Genomic DNA, 14,888 nt, shown 5'->3' with positions numbered 1-14,888 from the left:
TGGGAAACACAACCTCTATTGTATTCATCAATTCTTATTATCTATCAGTAACAATAATAGCAAAAAATATATCAAAAGCTATCAAATTTTTTAACTTATCTAGTGCCTTATTGTAGTTCTCAGAATGCTCGACTTCATGGATACAAATGAAACAAAAAATATCATCTCAGTGAAAATCATACCAATAATTTCAAGCAATGAAAGACAGTGTCGATTTGTTTTATAGGAGCAATTTATAATCAGGACAATTAAAAAAGCCTGCAACAAATCTATACCAATAGAATGAGTCCTGAATAAGTCTCTTATATGGTCACTTGACACATTAGTCTTATGAAACTCTAAGTAATTACAATCGGTCAACTTCTTCATAAGTTGTTGCATTTATGATCTATCAATTTTTTCAACATATATGTATCTTTAACATTCATTGTATAATGTTTTTATAGTATTAACATTCTTCTTATCATGTTATTTTATGGTCAATAATAAGTTCTTGGGTCTAACCATATTGTTAGACATATCAACCACTATTTTCTTTTCTATTTCAAATAATCAACCTATAAATGAATGTCCATATAATTGTTTTACTACTTGATTATTGTGAAACCTAAAAACTACTTTCATGCTCCACTGATCATCCATTACCAACTAAATCCCATGTAATTCAAATAGGCAACCACATTGTTTCATTCCCGTTTCCTTATGTTGCATTCTTTCGATCTTACCCTTATACTTTTGCTACATGTATTTTCTATTTCGTTCATATGCCATTCTTATTCTAAGTTTTCTTGGGTTTCCCTATTCAGAGTTTTTAATCACAATTATAAAATCATTATCTTTTTCAACCTACCTAACCTATGAAATCAAAACTTCTCTACTACAAAACACTTGCACAACATATTTAACTCATTATGTTTATATAAACTAACATTTTATGCCTTCCATAACACACTACCTCAAAAACATAATCTTACCTCTTCCTTTGTAAATGAATTCATGCAATCATATTTGGTATTTAAATTTTTTAGTAATTGATTTTACTTTATCAGTGTAGTTTTTAAATTGATCTACATGTTACAAGATGTTAAAATTTATAATAATATCATTAAGAAGTGGAAGTAATAATACCATTACTAGATATGCATACAGGAACAATTTTTTATGTTTACTGAAATGGATATCCAAAATGAATATTACTTCATCATATTTGCATTTTTGAAAATTATATTACGTTACTAAAATGCAATATGATATTCAGATATACATATTTGGAATGCTTATTGCATGTATTTTCAGTAATGCAATATGATTTTTGAAAATGTATATCTGAATATCATATTGTATTATCGAATATACATATCTGGTAATGAAATATTGATTTCAGATGTGCATATTTGATAACGCAATATTCATTATGAATATTCATTTTTGTAAATATTAAATTTTCAATTCAAAATGAGTTTTAAACGAATTATTTTGTTAAGCTGCTCATTATCTCTTTCAATTTTGTTTTTCATTTAGCTATCTATTTTTATAAAATTTAATAAATATTTCAAAATTTGGTAATTTGTTTTAAAGATTTAGGATTTTTTTTCTTAGGAAAAAAAGAAAAAAGAAGAAGAAGAAAAAAAGAAACGAACTGCAAATGAGTGTAAATTTACTAAATGATATATAAAATCCTTTGGCCCCTTTCAGTTAATTGAATACCCAAAAAATACTTCAATAGTGACGTCTGTATCCCAAATTTATATCCTCCCAGAAATACTCCTGCCACCGCCACCTATTACATCGAAGTAAAAAAACAACCACCGACTGTTCCGCCAAATTACATATCTACCCCAACACAGTCACTCTTCCGCTGAGAATCAGAATCAGAAACAGAAATTCGAGTTTCAAAATTCCAAAAATTCATCTATTTTTGACACATGAACTAAGAACCTCGTTCCGCTTTTAGAGTCATTGGATTTTCTTGATATCCAGAGAAAATAAAACAAAAGACTTTATTTTCAATTTTTCCCTTTCAGAACAAACAGAAAAATTACAGCATTTTACAACAGCTTTGCACATAAATGATTGATGCCGGAACCTCAAACTTTCCTTTGTCTCACTTTTCTTTCAACATGATTTTCTAAGCTACCAAACAGAAAAAAAATTATAAAATATATAGGGCAAAAAAAAAACATTTCTTCCATTTCTGTTAAGTCCTCTTTACACTTGAGGACTACACGCAAAAAACCCTAAATTTCTTCACTTTTCCTTTAATATTCTATATTTACACCAAAAAAAAAAAACAAAAAGAACAAAAAACCTCGTTTGTTCCTGTTTCTCTTCCTAGAAATCGAAAAAACAGTCGTCGGAGAAAGAACGAAGCAGATCCTGGAGGTCACGTGACCCAACCCCTAGTCTCAAAGCTTCCATAACCCGTTCAAAAACCAGCACGTGGCACGGAATATGAAGCACCCCTTTTTGCTCATAGCCATACACCTGAGCCGACCTATTAAGCAAACCAACGAAAACGGGGTGGTTCAGCAACTCCGCGTTCACCACAAACCGCTCCATCTCTTCACCAACGTAAACCGGCACGTGACCATCTGGGACCGACCGGGATGCCGGCTTTTTCAACGAGGAGATCGCGGCGCGGAAAGATTCAGTTCGACGCCTGGCGGTACGATGGCGCGTGGAGTTGTCGGAGCGGAGGAGGCTGTACTGGGAGGAGGCGTCGGCGACACGGGAGAAACGGCGGATGAGTTGCTTCATTTGGTGCTTTACGAAAAGAAAAGAAATCTTGGAATGTCTTGTTTTTTATTTGATTTGTTCGTTGAAAAGAAGGAAAAGGAGGGGAAAAGGGAGCTGGGATTAGGAAGGTTGGGAAAATGAGGGGAATGTGTACATATATTTATATAAAGAGAGGAAAGGAAATTACAAAGCAAGGTGCTGATAGCAGCGAGGCAAGGGTACAGGTCGGAGTACTTGGCAGGTACAATTCCTCACATTTTTTTATTACCTTTTTTTTTTTTTTTTTTACAGAACAGCCAGCGCAAATCGAACTATTCTTTTGCTTTTTTTATTAATTTGTTTTGCTACTTTTTTTTTTTTTGTGTGGTGATGAGCCAGTTGAACTCGAAGGCTTGGCTCCATTGGGATTGGATTTTGTAAATTATGTTTTAGTTACAACTCGTTTATTAAGAATATTATATTTTGTAAATTATTTTTGTAAATTATATTTTTAATTTTAATAATATTTATAAATTAATTAGACATGTCGAGTTTAAAATTAGAATTTATTGTAATTTTAATATCATTCAAAAATTATATTAAAATAATTAATATTAACAAATCACTTGTTTTAGTATAATGTATTAATGATTTATGATGCAACATATATATATATATATATTATCATGACTTTCCTATGTGCTCTCTCTATGATTTTTCAATAGTAATTTTATATATTCAATCAATACCCATTGTAGGGGGGATAGAGTAAGATGCGTCATTATAATAAAATAATCTTTAATACATAAAGTTAATTTATTCAACAATAATTAGACAAAAAAAATAGTGGTTACTATCACAAATACACTGAATTGAGTTGAAACTAGATGCTTCAAGATGCCAATTATACTTTCTAAAATCAGCTTAATTAGCAAGTGTAATTTGGCTGGTTTAATTGATAAGGTTATCTAATTCAATTCCAACTATTTATAAACTCCATCATTATCAATGATCAATAAGGTTGACGGCCCAACTTACTCTTATTAGGTTCCTATCCGATTCGATTTCATAGAGTCGATTTTTTTTTAAATCAGATTTCGAGTTAAGTCAGATAATGTTAAAAAAAACTCGTGATCAGGTTGGATTCATGTTTTAAGCAAACCCGATCTGATTAGACCGGATATTATATAAAAATTATTTTTTAATTCTTTATTTATATATATTTTTATATTTATATTTTAAAAAGTATTATTTTATATTTAAAAAATAATATTTTATTAATTTTGAGTTGAGACGGATCGGATATGATTTATATAATATTGGGTCGAGTCGGGTTTGGGTATGAAAAAAATTTAAAAAATTTTTTGATCGGGTTCAAGTTTTATAAAAATAAAATTAAGTTGGGTTTGGGACAAGCAAAAATTTGTCCCAACTCAATCCGTTACCAACCTTAAATTGATCAATCTTGATATAAATTTTAATATTTTTGTCATAACTTGATAGTTATAACATTTTTTGGTAATATATTTGAGTAAATTTGATAAATAATATATTTATATTATATTTATTTCATATTGAGTACAAGTAAAATATAAAAATTATTATATTATAATTTATATAGATATATTAAACATAAAAAAAAATTGTTTTAAATTTATATATAAATTTTATTAAAATTTTAAATATTTCACATTTATATTATTTTATATCATTTCATATCTAATATTATCGAATATAGTTAGGAATATTCTTTGTTTGAATCTCTTTTAAATTTTATTTTTTTTAAGAAAAAGAATATTTACATTATTTGTATGTTTACAAATAACATTGATATGTGTGTGATCATTCCACTGTACTTTGACTTGTTTGAGATTGGATCAGTAGAAAATTAGTCAATTTTGATTATTTGAAGGGTCGAGACTGAAACTTTCAATTCGACTTGACTTACTTTATGCCTTAATATACAAAAAGCAGCTCCTAACAAAATCTGCGTTCACAAGAGTTTTTCCAGATGAGAAATAGATTTAATTGTTTTTCTTTATCAATCAAGATTTGATTTTTATAAAACATATTTAAAAAAAAAAAAACTTTGAATACATTAAATTAATATAAAAACATTTAAATCCACAATTTTTTACTATGATAATAGTAAATGTTTAATTTGACAAGTAATGCCACTATTTTAACTGTTATTTCTTGTTACAAATTCAATGCACCATGTTCATTGGCATTTAGATCTTTATCAAAGGAAGTCAAGGTAAATTGTAGGGCAGCACAATCACCGGAAGAATGCTCCCTTTTCCGTAGTCCGTTGCAGTCCGGTTTATTAATTATAATTTAAAATTCGTACCAACGTTTTACACTACTTGAATGATTGCAAAACTGCAGTAAAATAAAATTTAGGTAAAATGTATGTTAATTTTGTGTCCCGTTTTGGTAGTTTTAAATAGATTTAAAGATTCATGTATATTTATAATATAAAATATTAAAATTTAAATATTTAAATATTTTTTATATTAAAATTAATATGTCACAATTAATATATATATATTTAATTTTATTAAATTTATTATTAAAATTTTAAATCGTATTATTTTTTTATTTAATTTTTATATCATATTTTTGTCATATTATTATATTATATTTTAAATTATTAAATCTAATTTTAAAAAATTTAAAGTGAAAGAAATTTTTTTAATTTAAAATTTAGATAGGTGATAGATTTTTAAAAAATTACATTAAATTTATGAAATATTTAAACATAAGTAAAAATATTTAAGCTTTATCTACTCAACCAACTCGTATTAACGTGGCCCGTTTTATCTCTTGCCTACGTGTTACTTTTTTTTCATCATTTTTACTTGCGTGACCAACACTGTCTAATGAAATTTGCTTATTAAATGCTCGTGTAATCCACGTACATATATTTGAGAATGGGGATGATGCTGCGGTTTATATAAAGAAGGGCAATGAAAAAGAAGGAATATTTTTGGAATCTTAAGCAACTAGGTTATCTACACCACGGCCCTCACATTTGCTTTGATCTTTCTTTTTTTACTATTGTTAATTTCGTGTGATTTGTGTAATCCACAAATCTTATTTTTTACTATATTTTTTAAAAAATATTTTAAAATTTCGTTCAATTACATATAACATACAATGAGAGATGTTTTTATTTTACCAAAAGATATCATAATTTAAAAATAAAAAATAAAATTATACCTAAGATATATTAAATAATATAAATTAATTGAATTAAATTTTGAATTTAATAAAGCATAATTTTTTTCGATACTATAATTTTTGTTTTTTATTTTTTTTTTCAGTTTCATAAGTCCATCTTAAAATTTTCATACCATAGTGTTTAGTTTGAACGGTTGAGTATTTGGTCCAAAAATTTTTCTCAACTTAGAAAATAAATTTGAATGAGCTATAGCTTTTTAATCTTCATTTTATAATTATTATGAAAAACTATAATCAAACAGGAAAATCTTCACTTTTTATCTTCTTTTAAAAGGTGATGATAAAAGTCGGTGAGATAATGTTGGATTGCAAAAGTGAAATAAAAGTGACATTTATGGATTTATGAACACTTTATCTTATGTCAAATCTAGAATTTTCCTTATAAATGTGAAAACTAGTTGGCAAATTAAGATTTGTTAAAGTTTTAGAGGATATTTTAATTTAGGTGGTCCAAACGATTAATTCGGACCTTAATTGAGCCAAAATTATGATCATGGTTTAGAAAATATGACCAAGACCAAGACCAAAAAGAAAATGTACCGTGTCTATCAAGTCCGTAAGAAAAAGGGGAGAAAAAAAAATTTACTTTTATATCTTAAATATTACTGTTTGAAATAAGGAAGAGAGTAGGCCAAGAAGATATTTCATTTAACATGACATTTTAATAAAAAGAAAAATTATTTTATTTAGCAACTATTAAATTTTAATCCCCAAGAGTAAGTTTATAAGATTGTCACATATATATTATGCTATAATTAAGAAAATTAATAAACTAAAATATACTAATTAAAAGGACGGGTGATATATAATTCTATAATATGCTTGTAGTTTTTAAAAATTCATAAACGCGGATATATAAAAAAAATTTTCATACAATAAACCTTACTTTTAAAACTCATACCTTTGCTTCTACATGTTTAGTTATCAATTGCACTAAAATTACAATTTTCTAAAAGTTTTTTTTGGGGTCAAACAACGTTATTTGATGAGATCGCAGGGGAAGGAAAACAATGTGAACACTTTAGTTATGCTATTATCAACCAATTCAAAGTTGAATAATTTTATTAATGAATTGTTAGTTTAGTGGTTGATGTGGACACATATATAAGCAAAGTGTTTTTAATATTTTTTAAGATTTGAAAATAAAAAAATTTGAAAAATTTTTTTTGAACATTTCTAAAATTTTTCTTTAAATATTTTTTTCATCAATAAAATTAATAAATATATAAATACTTTTTTTAATATATTATAAATAGATATTTCTGAAAAAATTTAGATCCACCACTATTTAATGATATCGAAATCAGCTCAATTAAAGATTAAAAATCTTGAATTCAACCCTCAATTATAAACAAGAAGACCAAAAATAATAATAATAAAAATTGAATAATTTTGATATTCAAACAGCTTAATAAGGATATTTATGTTGTTGATCATTACCCTCTACTTTGTTGGCCAACAAAGGCACTGATCGGTTACTTGATTGCCATTTTCACCACGCTACGGCAAAGCGTAAAGCAACAAAAAACTGAGGTACAACACTCCAACGTCATCCCTTATTTTTTTTTTTTTTTAATAAATTTCACCATACAAAATATTTGACTATATGGTTTTAAATTATCACCAACTCATTTATGTTCTAAAATACAAGTACTATTAAGGACGATTGTTTGTGTCACACTCTCTTTGTCACATTTTTTGTCTATTGTTTCTATCTTCAAACACATTTAATACTCCTATTTTAATGTATTATATGTTTTTTTTTCTTCTATTTTTGGCCTATAAATAAAAAAAAAATCAATTTCTCAAATCACAAAAATAAGAAATTTAAAATTTTAATATAAAATACATTGAAATCATTGTTTCTTTCTTAATCTCTACTCCATGTCAAACTTTCACAAAAATACGAGATGGAATAATTAATAACATAATTTCAATTTTTTTTTATGTAATATGCAAAATCTTAATGATGAAAATAGTGAATGTTTTGTGTGTGTGTGTGCACACAAATATAATTGAAGTCAGAAATTATTATGTACATACCTATTGCTTATGGCATGATAAATGCCTCATAAGTCATCGGTGCATAGATGAAATAGTTAAGGTTTTTATGTAATTTGATAGTACATTATCAATTGGGATGCATTCCTGATGATTCTAATGAATAATTATAAGAAAAATGAATGATTAATCGAGATTAAAAAAGATAAATACCAACACTGTAATTAAGTTTGGGGCAACATTTTGCCTTAATTATTATCAAAGATGGGGAAAAAGTCAAAAAGCCAAGTTAATAAGCAGCTATATATAGTTAGAAGTAGGTTGGAATTTTCTGGTTTTACTTGATTTAATAGTGGTTAACTTACTTCGATTTTGTAGCCAAAATAGGGTTGCTCACCCATTTCCTTAGGTACGGACCTGGCATAAAATTTACGAGCCATGACCCAACCCTAGCGTAGGCCGGCTTGGGTTAATTTACAAACCACATTTAAAAAGAAATTTTCAATTTGATTAACAAGTGTGATGCAAAGTTAGTTATTAAATAATTAATCAAACATATATGATTTAGCATGCCTTCAGTTCTTTTATCCCATCCCTTTTTTATAGTTTTTCCCCTTATTTTAATAAACAATGAAAATATTTATAAAAATTTTATTTTCGAAGTTCTTCTAATAAAAATTGAACTTGGATTCACAAGGATTGAACCACTCCACGAAACTGCTTGTTAAATATCTTTGTCAACCGTTTCTGAATTCTTTACCTTTAAGCCAAATATCTCTGCCTAAGTGCTAAATTGCTAATGATTGCTTCAGATGAAAGGTGGAAAATCTCCACTATAGCTAAACTTTCTCCCACACTAATTTATTTGTTGCAGTTTTACATGATTTTAGGAGTTTCACTGAAATCTCAATTATTCCTCAAATTTAGCCTTGACTCGACTGATTTGTTGATTTCCCTCCTAACACGAATTGTATAATCATGATCCATAACTTACCACTTCCATAGAATTTCATCTGGCTTGGACTCTCTAAGTTTTATTCCAAATTTCCAATTGAATTTGGTTCATACGGTTATGGATCCTTTACCACGTAATCTATCCATTAACCCAAACATTTTGAGCCTTCAACGGTTCGGATTTACCATATGATACTTTCAGTTAATTAATTAAAATTTATCCCAATTAACTATTAATTAATTAAATTGGATCAAACTTAATCCACATTTTACGGTTAATTTCCTTAGCCCAATTATTTTTTTTGTCTCACCAGAGGTTATATATGAATTCTTACCTTGGATCTAAAGATTAAAGCTGCTAAAGCCTTTTTTTTTTTTTTTATCACTGGCATTTACCTATACTTTTAAATTGGAGTTTCAAGTTTTAACTATTTGGTGTGTTCATTTTAAGATAAAAATAATAAATTGATCATAAATTTATAATTTAAGTTTTGGTAGTTTAGGAAGTAAAAAAAAAAAAAAAGGTATGGCAGTTAAAGGACAGTCACAACGAAGTAAAATTTGTTAGGTTTGCAATAAATTAAACAAATTTATATAGCATAATAATAATAGTTCAAACAATATCTTTGAATTAGTTAGCATGACATTGAAAAAGTTTATTCAGGTAATATTTTTTTTCTAGTTAAATGTTATCTTCAGCAAAATAAGAATAAGACTAAAAGATTCAATGGTAAATTAAAAATTAAAAAAAAAATTAGTTAACGGTGATTTTATTAATAATAATAATAAAAAACTTAATATTGATGCTTAATAAGTTAATATAGAGGAATCTACTAATTAAAACAATCAAAATGAATAATGCTCTTCATAGAAGAAATCAAAATTAAAACATATATTTTAAAAAGGAATAAAAGTATATCCTCTCTTAAATTTTCAATAGATCTCAAATTATATTTAAAAAAAAAAAAGCAAAAGCATTGGGATAGGAAAAAAGAAATAGTTGTTTGATTACGACTATAATATCTACATAAAAAATAATCATAAAGAGAGAGGAAGTCTTGAGTAAGATCTAACACATTAAAGTCATGACACAATTGATTAAAATATATTTTAATTAAGAATTTCAGAACGTTTAATTCTTAATTCTTATTTGATAATCTTACTCGGAGAGAAGATATTTTAAAATTAAAAAAAAAAAAAAAAGCATTCACACAATATTGTGTGGCCTTAATAAAAACTAGCCAACTGTACCACCTGTATTGATTTGGAAGCCATTTAATTTGGGTGTTAAAATATTAGTGGTAGAATCGTTGATGCGAATTAAAAATTAATATTACAAAATAAAATTTCAAATTAAAAAATTATTTTTTAAATGTTTGAATTACGTGCACTGCAATTAATATTTGTGAAACTTTGAAAGCCATTGCTCAATCATTGATGCAAATTCTACACGTTCACACTGCAAAGCAGTAGAGCAGAGCAGTTGTGATCTTTAAAGTAGCCTCACATGATTGCATGCTAAGAAGAAAAAAACATTTTAAAAATAATGATATGTTTTTATATAAAAAAAAGCACTAAAATTCTTTCAAATTTAGGTAATTTTTGGTGTATTTGATTAACTAAATGAAATTGTTTAGTTGCTCAGTTGCAATCATATGACATTGACATCCATTGAGGCTCAATTTCAATTGGATTAAATGATTATGATTAACTAATAATGCCTAAATGTTTAATTGGGTTCAAACTTTTTTTTTTAATATTGTGGTGTAAATATTAGAAAATATGTTAAGATATCAATATTTTAAAACTTAATAAAAGAAAAACAACAAAATATTTGACATTAAATAAAAATATCATTTTTATTAATATTTTTAGAAAAAAATTATTATTTGAACAAACTTCAATATAATTTGAAACCTAAATTATCAAATCCAATCAAATTTGAATAGGTGTATAACATGTTGACATTATATATATGCTTGGTCTTACCCATGAATAATTATGGTGCCTAGGTATGTAACCAAAGGGTCAAATTATATTGATGTGGTGATTACAACTTTGCTTATCCAATTGATGGACAAAGGCTTAACTTCTTAATTAATTAGTAGAATCGTGCACTAAGAGTTCTCTTTATAAGTGTGAAACTTTTGAATTTCAAGGAATAATTTTTGTAATATAGTCAAATTTAAAAAGTGTTATCAATTATTTTTTTTACTGGGTAGTTTATAATTGCAATGCAATTCTAATTAAGAGCCACTGATCAATTATATATCTAGGAGATTTCAAAGGTTATCAATTATTTTTTGTTTAATAGCTTTTGATTTTAGTGCAAATTCAAAGGGTAGCCTTTGGATTCTTATGAGAGTTAAAAAGGGCTATCATTTTAATTTATAAAAATTTCTTTGCTTGTTTTAATTAAAAGAGTGACGCTTTGTAATTTGACATTTGCTCATGCATACATGAAAGCTACATGAATTAATTTCTTCCTTGCAAGCCAAAACCAAGTGTGTCCCCATCTAGCTAGAACAGACAATTCCACTTTTTTTTTTCATTCTTCTTTTCTTGAGCTTCATTGTTCTATATAAAACACTATGGCTAATTATTTTATTTTTTTCAAAAAACAAAAATTTGTCTCAACAAATTTTTATCAAGAAAGTAAGGAGTGTCAAACATAAAAAATAAAAGAATATGGTACTTCATTTACATGAGTAATTCAAATCATTGATTAATCTTTGAATTGATGCAATTTTATTAATGTTCTTTTAATTTTGGAGCAAATTTATCATTATATTTTTAACTTTGAATTAAATTTAATCAAGAGGAAATAGTTGAGAAATACTCTCTATAAAAATATTTTGTTAAAAGTTGTTTTATAATTAAGTAAAACATAATTTTGAAAATAATATGGCAGAAAAAGTAGACAAAAAGTTAAAATCTAAATTTTTATTTTATTTCCTTTTTTTCTTTTTTATTATGGAATTTTTTTTATTAAATATCATGTCAAATGATGATATTGTTTATTCAAAATCAGAAGTATCACGATTAATTTGCTCCAAAATTATGAATGTGATGGTAAAATTATTTTTTGAATTTTAGAATAGCTTCTAAGTAAATATTCTATAAAATATTCTCCAATTGTTATATCTTGATTAAATTTGATCCAAAATCAGAAGTGTGGTGATAAAATTACTCCACTTGAATGATTAATGTTAATTTGGAGCCACTTTCATAACTAAAATGATAAATTTGTGTCTTATCTAAAAATAAAAGTATAAGTGTAAAAAAAGTACATATAGAAAAAAAGTAAAAAGAAATTTAGATTACGGGTGAGAAAAAATAAAAAAAATAAAAATTGATTCGAAATTATAATATTTAGTTCAATTGGATTAATTTTTTTATTTGATTTAAATTAAATTTAAATTATATATATATATATATTAGGTTCAAATTAAATTTTGGATCAATAAGTGAAAAATTAAAAAAATTGAATCGAGTCAAATTATATATTTTTATTAATTTTTATATATTTTTTAAATTTTTATAAAATAAAAATAATTATTTATACCTAAATCTATTTAAATATATCAAAACTCATATTGAAATAATATATAAAAATTAAAAATTAAAAATTCATTGAATTAAACTGAATCAATTCATTTCAGTTTAATTTAAATTGTAAGAAAATTCGTTTCGAATTCGATTAAATTTTAAAAATTTATAATTTTATGTATTTTTTTTAAAAATAAATCAAATTTAATTCAAATCGTTATCATTCTTAACTTGAACATTTAATTAGTGATTAAGATAATAATAGCAAAGCTAAATTTGAGTTGAGAATTTTTTTTTTTTTTTTTTTTATAATTGAGTTCAAGGATATCTAGTTTGGAATAATTTCACAAAAAGAATAAACAAGCATATCTTGACAAAAAAATTTATATATTTAATGAGTTGGTATTTTTTTTTATTGAGTAAAAATATTTTGGGTTATTTAGTGAAGGTAATAGAAAAATAAGAATAAGAAACAATTACAAAAACGAAAAATGAGAAATATGGAATAATTGCTCTTATTTATCTCATATTTATTTTGTCTTTCTTCATTTTTCCTTGCTTTTCAAATAATTTCTTTTGAAATCAGAATTTAGAATAATTTAAAAATATCACATACTTAAGGTTTGATCAATAAATTAGTATTTTTTAAATTATAATATTACTTTCATAAAAAACTAAAAATGTTTAGGATTTTGCATATTTCATAAAATTTTTTTAGGATTTTGTATATTTTTTTAAAATGGTTGAAAATTAAAAAATTAAAAAGTTTTAAACATTTTCTACCATTTCTATTTTTCTTTACATTTTTTTAAAAAAATTTGTAACAATAAATGATAAGTTACTATAATTTTTAAAAAAAGTATGAAACTTACATGATTGATCTATGGCTTTGTATTTTAAAAATTGAACAAAAAAACCATATAAGAGAGAAGATAAATGAAAATTTAAGAGAAAATAAAAAGAAAAAATGTTTAATTTTTATCATGCTATTTATTTATTTCTTCACGCCTTTTTTTTTTTTCACTTCATTTATTTTTCCTTCTTTTAACGAGTGAGTGGGATCCACGTAAAAGACAAAGAGAGAAGCGTAGGAAGAAACTATCAAAGTCAGCAAGGATGGCTTTCCACGATGCCGTACGGTCAGTGGTACAGAAAATAAAAGAAAAGAAACAGTCTGATTCCCCACCCAACTCCAGGCGCCCACCCAATACAACCCCAATAAACGCATGGAAACGCGGATTCACAATACAAATCAAACCAAAAAAGCCTTTAGTAATCGTTTCTTGAATTGATTTTGCAAACATGTGTGTTAAAGAAATAAAATGCTTGTTAAGATTTTATTTATAATGAATTTTTTCCTAATTAATGTAATAATTGATGGTTAAAAATATGGGCTTTTAATCCATTGATAATGATTTTTTAAAATTTTTAATTTTTAATCTATTTTGAAATATATATATTTTTTATTTATTTAATTAAAAAATATTATACATATAAATTTTTTCAAACTCATGATCAAATCTTAATTAATCCAAAGGTTAAAAAAAATATTTAAAAACTTTTTAATTCAAGATTTTTGAAAAATATTTTTATATTTTAATTAATAATGCATTAAAAAAATAAATTCAAAATAAAACATTTACCATTAAAAAATCAAATTGAAACAATATTTATAAGATAAAGATAATTTTCTTTTTTTTTTATTTGTCAATTGAAAGCTCTTTCTTTTTTGTTTGAGAATTATTTCCTAGAAGCATATTCTACTCTAAATAGAAAATTTTGAGTCCATTTTAATCTCACAATCAAATTAGTTACTTTTTTCCCATAATTTAAAAACGACTATGTAAAATAGCCCTAATATTGTTAGATTTTGTGAAACGCTATTTGCATTTATAATTTCTTATATTATTTGTATACTTGTATATATTATGACACTCATGCCTACCCAATTACAATTAAAATTTGATTAAAATTTGATTTGGATGCGGGTAAAAATCTTTTATAGTATTGGACTTTACATTTTATGAATAAACCATTATGCATTTAAATTTAACCAAATTATATAGTATATCTTTTAATAAATTTTATATTTTTGTCAGATTTCTTTTTTTTTTTCAATTTGTTTTTCTTCTAGAATTGGAAAAATGTAGTCAAACCACTGACCAAAATCGATAAAAAAAAAAATCAAATATTAAACCTTCGAGTCCAAGCAACCACGTGAAATTAACAGACAAAAAATTGAGAGAAAAGGAAAATTACAGACTATGATTGAGTCCAAGCCTTGACATTCCAACAGTACATGTCCCACTACGGACAGTGTTTAGTATTTGTTGAATTTGTCAAGATCTGTCTGTGCAAACATCTTCTTTTTCAATTGGCCCACAAATTTGCAAATATTGAGTGAGCCACTAAGTAGGTTCGCACCC

The 14,888-nt window shown here is 25.5% G+C and overlaps 1 protein-coding gene across 1 annotated transcript; it reads right to left on the bottom strand.

Moving 5' to 3' along the window:
* Positions 1 to 2,164: 2,164 nt before the first annotated feature.
* On the bottom strand, positions 2,165 to 2,983 carry LOC111300234 (auxin-responsive protein SAUR71-like). Its single transcript, XM_022895874.2, has one exon. It carries the CDS (start codon positions 2,755 to 2,757, stop codon positions 2,332 to 2,334), a length of 426 nt encoding a protein of 141 aa, XP_022751609.2. The 5' UTR covers positions 2,758 to 2,983; the 3' UTR covers positions 2,165 to 2,331.
* Positions 2,984 to 14,888: the final 11,905 nt, after the last annotated feature.

The sequence above is a fragment of the Durio zibethinus genome, chromosome 18 (genome assembly GCF_047325235.1).
Source record: "Durio zibethinus cultivar Kanyao isolate XHJ-2024 chromosome 18, ASM4732523v1, whole genome shotgun sequence".
Taxonomy (NCBI): domain Eukaryota; kingdom Viridiplantae; phylum Streptophyta; class Magnoliopsida; order Malvales; family Malvaceae; genus Durio; species Durio zibethinus.
Note: the sequence above shows the minus strand (reverse complement) of the source record. Positions and strands in the feature narration are given on the sequence as shown.

Coding starts and splice junctions, on each gene's coding strand:
- LOC111300234 (XM_022895874.2), bottom strand. CDS start 2,757: ATGAAGCAACTCATCCGCCGTTTCTCCCGTGTCGCCGACGCCTCCTCC.